This window comes from Suricata suricatta, chromosome 11 (genome assembly GCF_006229205.1).
Source record: "Suricata suricatta isolate VVHF042 chromosome 11, meerkat_22Aug2017_6uvM2_HiC, whole genome shotgun sequence".
Lineage (NCBI taxonomy): Eukaryota > Metazoa > Chordata > Mammalia > Carnivora > Herpestidae > Suricata > Suricata suricatta.
Genome location: NC_043710.1, coordinates 89,513,623 through 89,521,990, shown reverse-complemented (window position 1 = coordinate 89,521,990; position 8,368 = coordinate 89,513,623). Strand labels below are relative to the sequence as shown.

At 37.1% G+C, this 8,368-nt stretch overlaps 1 protein-coding gene and 1 long non-coding RNA gene across 4 annotated transcripts in view; one reads left to right on the top strand and one right to left on the bottom strand.

Moving 5' to 3' along the window:
• LOC115306846 overlaps positions 1-8,368 on the bottom strand; it is a 15,331-nt gene that overhangs the window by 3,181 nt on the left and 3,782 nt on the right. For both annotated transcript variants that reach the window (XR_003915456.1, XR_003915455.1), the window contains exon 2: positions 5,156-5,243. This is a non-coding gene — a long non-coding RNA (uncharacterized LOC115306846). The remainder of the gene's footprint in view (positions 1-5,155; positions 5,244-8,368) is intronic.
• Positions 1-8,368, top strand: part of LOC115306845 (olfactory receptor 8A1) — a 9,613-nt gene that overhangs the window by 692 nt on the left and 553 nt on the right. Inside the window, exon 2 of one of the 2 annotated variants that reach the window (XM_029957410.1) lies at positions 2,347-2,350. The exons of the other annotated variant lie outside the window; for it this stretch is intronic. Within the exon in view, the coding sequence (XP_029813270.1) occupies positions 2,347-2,350 (4 nt within the window). The remainder of the gene's footprint in view (positions 1-2,346; positions 2,351-8,368) is intronic. 2 annotated transcript variants of the gene reach the window in all.

The following is an 8,368-nucleotide window of genomic DNA, read 5'->3' as shown; positions in this document are numbered from 1 at the left end:
CCCTTTATCTGATATGTCATTTGCAACTATCTTTTCCCATTCTGTTGGTTGCCTATTAGTTTTCTTGATTGTTTCCTTTGCCTTGCAGAAGCTTTTTATCTTGATGAAGTCCCAAGGGTTCAGTTTTGCTTTAATTAAATAAACTTTAAAAAAAGACATGGAAGAAACTTAAATGCATATTACTAAGTACAAGAAGCCAACTTTATAACAATCTAGAAAAGGCAAAACTATGCAGACAGTAGAGAGATTAATGATTGTCAGAGCCTCTGGGGGAGAGAGGGATTGACAAGTGAAATACAGAATTTTATGGTGCAGAAATTACTCTGTGTGACACTATAATGGTTAAACATATAAGAGATATGTATAATTATATATTAATCAAAACCCATAAAATGACAACACCAAGAGTGAATACTAACATAACCTATAGACTTCAGGTGATAATGATGTATAGCAGTATGTTCACCAATTATATCAAATGTACAACTCTAATGGAAGGTGTTTATCCTGGAGAAGACTGTACATGTGGGAAGACAAGAGACATGTGGAAATCTCTGTACTTCTGCTCAATTTTCTGTGAGCCTAAAACTGCCCTAAAAAATGTCTTAAAAAAATAAAGACAGTGCTTTATATTCATAGTTCCCAGAGAGAGGAGCATGCCACATACCACTGGGACCACACAGGAAAGCACCAGGATTGGTCATGAAGTAGAAAGACTGGGGGAAATTAGACAAGAGACTTTCTATTCTCTACAAGAAATAATGGGCAAGGCAGAGTAAGCAGGTTTAGGGTTGGCTAGTTTAAGTAATTTCAGCTGACTCTGTGGCATAGGAGCTCTGGGATGAGTGCAGTAGATGGGTAGTATCCCAGAGTTTTATAGCTTGATAAAGGCAGTTATGAAAGTATGGGTCCTGGATTGGGCCATACTTATGAGCTGAGGGAGTTAATCACCACTAAACCTGCTTCAAGAAATATTAAAGGAGTTCTTCAAGCTGATGTAAGTACACAAATTGATAACATGAAAATATACAAGGTATTTGTAAAGGTAAGCATATAATCAAATTCAGAATACTCTCGTATATAATCTGGTGGTATATTAGCCATTTAATTCCAGTATAAAGAACAAAAGTATTAAAATAGCTATACCTACAGTACTTTGTTAATTGATGCACAAGATTAAAAAGGTTAAATTATAACATCAAAACATAAAAGGGGAAGAATAAGTTGGTAGAGTTTTTGTATACAATTAAAGTTATGTTGCTATCAGTGTAAATAGACTGCCACCTCTGTAAGTTGTTTTATATAAACCTCCTGGTAACCACAAAGCACAAACCTACAGTAGATACATAAAAGATTAAGAGAAGTAAATCAAAGCATACCACTTTGGAAAATTTTTCACAAGGAAAGTAGCAAGAGAAGGGAAAAGACACAAGAGAACTACAAAATAACCAGGAAACAATTAAAACCTAGCATTAATAAGTCCTTAACTATCAATAATTGCTCTTACTATAAATGAATCAAATTTTCCAATCAAAAGACATTGAGTGGCTCAATGGATTAAAAAAACAAGACCCAACTAATGCTGCCTACAAGAGGACACACATTGGCTCAAAGTGAAGGGATTGAAAAGGATGTTCCATGCAAATGGAAATCAATAGAGAGCAAGAGTATCTATAGTTATATCCAACAAAATAGAGTTTAAGTTTAAAATAAAATGTTCACAAGAGATAACAAAGGTCATTATATAATAAGCGAATTCAAGAGAATATAAAACTCACATAGGATATGCACTACAGACACACATACACACCCATATATATCACATAGAATATGCACTACACATATATAAAGATGTATATGTTAGAATATGTGAGTATTCACACGGAATTGGTGATAATTATTGCTTCCAATGTGGAGAATTCAGGGACAGAATCACTAGAAGGGAGAGAGACCTATTTTTGCTGCATAACCTCCACTTACATTTTTTAATTTTTTACCATGTACAAGTATTATTTAGTCAAAATATATTCTAATAATACTTTATTACTTTTTAAATAAAAGTGAGAGGAAAGTCCATCTTTCTTATGACCAAGCAGAGTCCCAAGAGGATGAAGTGATTTGCCCCAGGTCATGCAAAAACTAGAGAAGGTGCTGATAACTTGATGAAGGAGCTCCAGCAAGGAAGGAACTAAGATTGGCTCCCTCTCCTCTTCTGTCCATTTCTTAACAGGATTATTGTGTTTTGGGTGTTGAGTTTGATAAGTTCTTTGTACATTTTGGATACTAGCCTTTTATCAGATATGTCATTTGCAAATATCTATTCTCATTCTTTAGGCTGCCTTTTAGTTTTGTTGATTGTTTTCTTCACTGTGCAGAATCCTTTTATCTTGATAAAGCCCCAATAGTTCATTTTTGCTCTTGTTTCCCTTGCCTCCAGAGACATGTCTACTAAGAATTTGCTCCAGCTGAGCCCAAAGAGGTTGGTGCCTGTTTCTTTCTCTAGGATTTTGATGGTTTTCTGTCTCACATTTAGGTCTTTCATCCATTTTGAATTTATTTTTGTGGATAGTGCCAGGAAGTGGTACAGTTTTATTCTTCTGCATATTGCTATCCAATTTCCCCAACACTATTTGTTGAAAAGAGTGTCCTTTTTTCCATTGGATATTCTTTCCTGCTTTGTCAAAGATGAGCTGAACATATAGATCACTACTTACCATTGAGGATGATATTAGCTGTGGTTCTTTCATATATGGCCTGTTTAATTTTGAGGTATTTCCTTCTATCCCTACTGTCTTGAGGGTTTTTATCAAGAAATGATGCTGTATTTTGTCAAATGCTTTTTCTGCATCTATTGAGAGAATCATATGGTTCTTATCCTTTCTTTTGTTAATGTGGTGTATCACATATATTGATTTGCACATACTGAACCAGACCTACATCCCAGGAATAAATTCCACTTGATCATGATGAATAATTCTTTTAATGTACTGTTGAATTCAATTTGCTAGTATCTTGTTGAGAATTTTTGTGTCAATGTTCATCAGAGATATCAGTCTGTAATTCTTTTTTGTGGGATTTTTGTCTGATTTTAGAATCAAGGTAATGCTGGACTCATAGAATGAATTTTGAAGTTTTCCATCCATTTCTATCTTTTGGAACAGTTTCAAAAGAATAGATGTTAATTCTTCTTTAAGTGTTTGATGGAATTCCCCTGGGAAGCCATCCAGTCCTGGACTCTTGTTTGTTGGAAAATTCTTGATTACTGAGTCAATTTCGTTACTGGTTATGGGTCTGCTCAAATTTTCTATTTCTTCAGGTCATCTATTTCTATTTTTTCACGTCATCATCTCACAGTGGTGGAACGGAGTCCATCATTGGGCTCCATGCTCTTGGGATTCTCTCTCTCCCTCTCTTTCTGCCCATCCTCCACTCATTCTGTCTCTCTCTCTCTCTCTCTCTCTCTCTCTTTCTCCATAAACAAACAAACAAACAAACAAACATTTTAAGCTTCATTTAGTACGCTTAATAAAGAATAATGATGAGTAGTAACCATAAGAAATGTAACTAAGGATGTTGATGGTAATGACTTGCCAGAGTCCATCTCCAGCAAGTCCAGGTTTCCCTGAAAGATGAACGGTGTCAGCGAGAGACAGAGAGAGAGAGAGAGAGAGAGAGACTCAGTTTTCTTTCTGATCACCAGGCAGGCATCTCTGTCCTGTCAGTATGGGTGTCTTTATTTATAGGTCAAACAATAACATGACACCAGAAAGTGGAATTTTTACAATGGATAAATCTCTGCGATAAGATGCTTTGGAAAGTGTACAGAAACAGGTTTTACAGAAGTATTCTTGCAGAACTACTCCAATCATAGTGAGATTGAGTAAATCTAAGAAATTAACAGGGTGTTCTTAGTGAAAAACAGGATAACATACATATTTGTTTAAATTGTTAGTAAAGTTTGCAACTAAGAATATAGCAGAATGTTCTCAGTGAAAATTAGATATATAGGTAGGCTAGGAGTCATTCTGTCTGGCTCACAAAAGGAAGAATGTATTTGAACTGGTTAGTAAGTTGCTTGTATAAACCTTTTTATTTGATGTTGAAGGTGTAAGCACCATAGGGGCCCTAGATGTGCTGGCCTTTGTGTATGGGTTTACTCTTATCCATCCTCATTACAGATATCAATGTAAGGGAAGGTATTTGTGGCACTGGTTAGCAAAGGTATATGTAGTAACTTATGTCTGGCTCTTGTCTGTTTCTTATCTCTAAGTTAGGCTTTTTTTCTCCAGGCCAGAGTTAATTGTAAATCTTGTGTTCCTAACCCCCTTTATTATTTTATGTCTTTGATCTGCAAGGCCCATTAGGAGAGCCTTTTGACAAACATCTGCAGTGCTTTGTCTAGAATCTTCTTTGTAGAGGTGGAAATATGCTTTTTCTCATGAGATATCTGTGTGGGGAATATCGGTCTGATTTGGAATATTGTGAGGCCTAGTCAATAATAGCAGGCCCATACCCAATATTAGCCAGTAGCAGACGGAGATATCAGTTTTGCTTCATGGCAGGAGCTGTGCAAATGTCTGCCATTTCCTCACTGTGACTGTGTCAGCCAGCAAGGCCGGTATGGCTACCAGCAATGACTGACGTGGTAGTGGTGGTGGTGGTGGGTCTGGTGGTGACTATGAGGTGCTTGGCTATAAAAAATTTGAATGCTAGCATTATAGTCTAAGTTTCCCAAGCTGAAAATGACTCCAAATAAAAAGAAAATTAACACACCTGGGAGACAAACCACGATTCCCAGCACAGACAGAAACCAAGACTCTAATTGCTCCCTCAGCAAGGACTCCAGGGCCTGAAATGGCTGCATCCAGGAGGTTCAGCCCACGTGTTATATAAACGGACCAGCAGTGACCCATTTTTCATAACCCTGCCTGCCCCTTGGAATGCGTTTAGGAATAGACACAAAACTGGACAGCACTCTCATTTCTTGATGTTTATTTCCTAACTATTGGAATCAAGGCATCTTAAAAATTTCTAGGAGCCTTTTTTTCTCATCACAGGTATTTCATTACAGGTTTAACGCAATGATATTTTTAAAAAAAATTTTCCATGAACTCCTGTTTCTAATTCAGGCTTTATTTTCTATGCATTTGTTTACCTTCATCTCTGAGGATTTCTTCTTCATGTGCTGAGTTCTCATAGGCTGCAATCCCAAGCCTCTTCTGGTCTGGTAAAGCTTGTAGAACCTGATATCAAATATATGGATCATGTTTGCCAACTTTATATCATTAGATGATTATGGAAGTAAAAAACTAAATCAGTGCTGTCTAGGATTTTCCAGTCTACACCACGTAGAATGGTATTTGCACTGCTTTTTAGAGCACATTGATTTCTGTTAATGGTATATTCAAGGTGGAATTGCTATCTGTCTTATTATTATAAGAGGTGAAAATGTGTACAAGGGGGAAAGGTAGGATTTCTTTTAAATTTTTATTTAATGTTTATTATTGAGAAACAGAGAGAGACAGAGCATAAGCATGGGAAGGGCAGAGAGAGAGGGAGACACAGAATCAGAAGCTGGCTCCATGCTCTGAGCTGTCAGCACAGGGCCCAATGTAGGGCTCGAACTGACAAACTCTGAGATCATGACCTGAGCTGAACTCAGATGCTTAACCAATTGAGCCACCCAGGCACCCCAAGATCTTTTTAATCTATTGTTTTTATGTAGAAGAAATTTGTTTTCTCCTTTATAATGAATGGAAAAGACTTAGCCACTTCTGAGACTAGTTATCGTGAAGTTAAATGCCATACCACCAATAACATAATACATGAAGTTGAAAATGCAAATCAGACTTTTTTTGTCTTCACAGCATATACTAAGGATTGAAAGACTCATATCTAAGAAAAGGAAATATGGTTAGTGCCCAGAGTTATTATTACTATAGGAATCAAATGACACATTATAGTCCATTTAAAAACACAGGTTACAAAATTTTTTTTAAATACATTAGGGGTGCCTGTGTGGTTCAGTCTGTTAAGCATTCAACTTTGGATTTCAGCTCAGATCATGATCCCAAGGTTTGCGAGTTCAACCTTTGCTTCAGGCTCCACACTAACAGCAAGGAGCCTGCTTGGGATTGGGATTCTCTCTCTCCACTACTCTCTCTCTCTCTCTCTCTCTCTCTCTCTCTCTCTCTCTCTCTCTCTCCTTCTGCATGCACACATGTACTTTCTCTTTCACACTCTTTCAAAATAAATAAACTTAAATAAAATATATATACATATATATATATCCATGTAAATATATATGCATAGAAAAATCTAGAAAGATAGTCATTGCCAGTATTAGTCTCTAAATACTGGGGAAATACAATGTTGTTACCTTTCCTTATTTGCATTTCTGATTTTCTACAATGCATATGTATTGCTTTTGTAATTTTTAAGTGCACCTGAAATTAGCAACGAAATCCATCCTGCATTTCCAAAGATTCAATAAATTAAGTTTACTAAATAATAAAATGCCACCTAAAGATAAGCTACAAAAATCATAATACAGATTAGTGGAAACAAAACAGATGGTAGTCAGAAGTCCTGAGTTTTAGGTCCAGTTCTGCATCTACTAACTGTACAACTTGGGGTAACATTTAGAGCTTCAGTTTACTAGAGAATGAAAAAGTAATATAACATTACTCTTGTTTCATATGCTATGCACAGGCTGAGACATCAAGTGTAAAGCACTTTCAACTACCATATTGCTTGGAACTACAAGTGTGTGGATGTACAAGCACATAAAGGAAATGAGTTCATCATCAGGAGAGAACAGAGTCTGAGTTGTAAGTCACTGATAATTATTTGCAAGCTTTGAGAAAGTCACTGAGTGTCTGGCCCCTCTGTTTTCTCAATAGGAAAGTGGAAATAACATTCCTACTCGGAACATATTTCTCCTCATGAGATTGACCTTCAAAAAGAATTCTATGAAAGTTAGTAATTATATGAGGAAGTAATAAAAAAAACTGAAAATTTAAGGTTTTTAGCCCAAAAGATGTATCTTAGAGACAGGATGTCTATAAGCATCAGATCCAGCAATGATAATCCATCCTTCTTAGGGACATGTCAACAATTTTAGTACCTTGCCATTAGGGAAATAATGGAGTTTGGTTTGATATTACAATCTGAACGACATTATAACAATAATAGCTATTGAGCACTTACTTTGTCCTATTATGTGCCAATGCCCACCCTGCACCACAGATCCATTAAATCTGAACATTTGTGGGTGGAGCCCAGGCATCAAAACCTTGTAAATGCTCTGGCGTATGACAGTACACAATCTTGAGAACCATTGTCATAGAGCCTCACATCCAGTGAAAGTCTAAGAACAAATTCCAGACACCTAATGACAACTCACTTTTATGGGAACTGAGTCTTGAAAATTTTTCTAAATATGCATGATCCCATGTTATTTTTACAACCACCTTGGAAATTGGTTTATTTGTTTAAAATGTTTTTAATGTGTACTTAATTTTTAGAAAGAGAGAGAATGTAAGTTGGGTTGGGGGGTACAAAAAGAGAGGGAGATACAGAATCCAAGCAGGCTTTAGGCTCTGAGCTGTCAGCAACAGAGCCTGAGGTGGGGCTGGAACCCAGGAATGGATGGTCAGATCATGACCTGAGCTGATGTTGGACACTTAACCGACTGAGCCACCCAAAGACCCTGGAAATTGATTTCTTTGTCAACAAAAAGCATCCTGGAATGCAAGGATTTCATCAGAAGAAAAGCTTCATTGCTGTGCAGCTTATAAGCCAAGGAGACACAGCCTTGTGCTGCAAACCAAAGTAGCTCCATCAGGGAAGGGTCAGGCTTGGAGTTAAATAGGCAAAAGCCGCAAGTTCTGTGCCCTCTGCAGAGATTGGTCAGGTCAGGTCCCAAACTCCAAGTTTCAGAACCAGAGTGACAGGCAGGATACACTATTTCTGGTTGTTTCACAAAGTGACAGCTCTTGGAGAGCATGACAAGATGATTCAAGGGTTTGGGGAGAGGTTTTGGAGGTGTGGAGGGGGTTGTGGGTTTTTTTAAATGTGAATTTTGCTGAATTTTGTGCAAGCTTGTCCTCCTAGGCTGAGTCATGGTCATTTGGCCTGATTAAAATTTTACTTTCTCTCCCTTGACATAGGGAACTCATCTTGCCTATTAGCAGTTGCTGTTTAATTATTGGGGTCTTTTGTTCTCATTTTCATCTGTCAGATACAGAAATTGACTTGTCACTCAATGATACAGCTGTAACTACCATACTACCCTGACACTGTGTCAATTTGAGAAGGGTATCTGTGCGTTCACATTCAGAAACTATTTGGAAATTGCACAGATGAC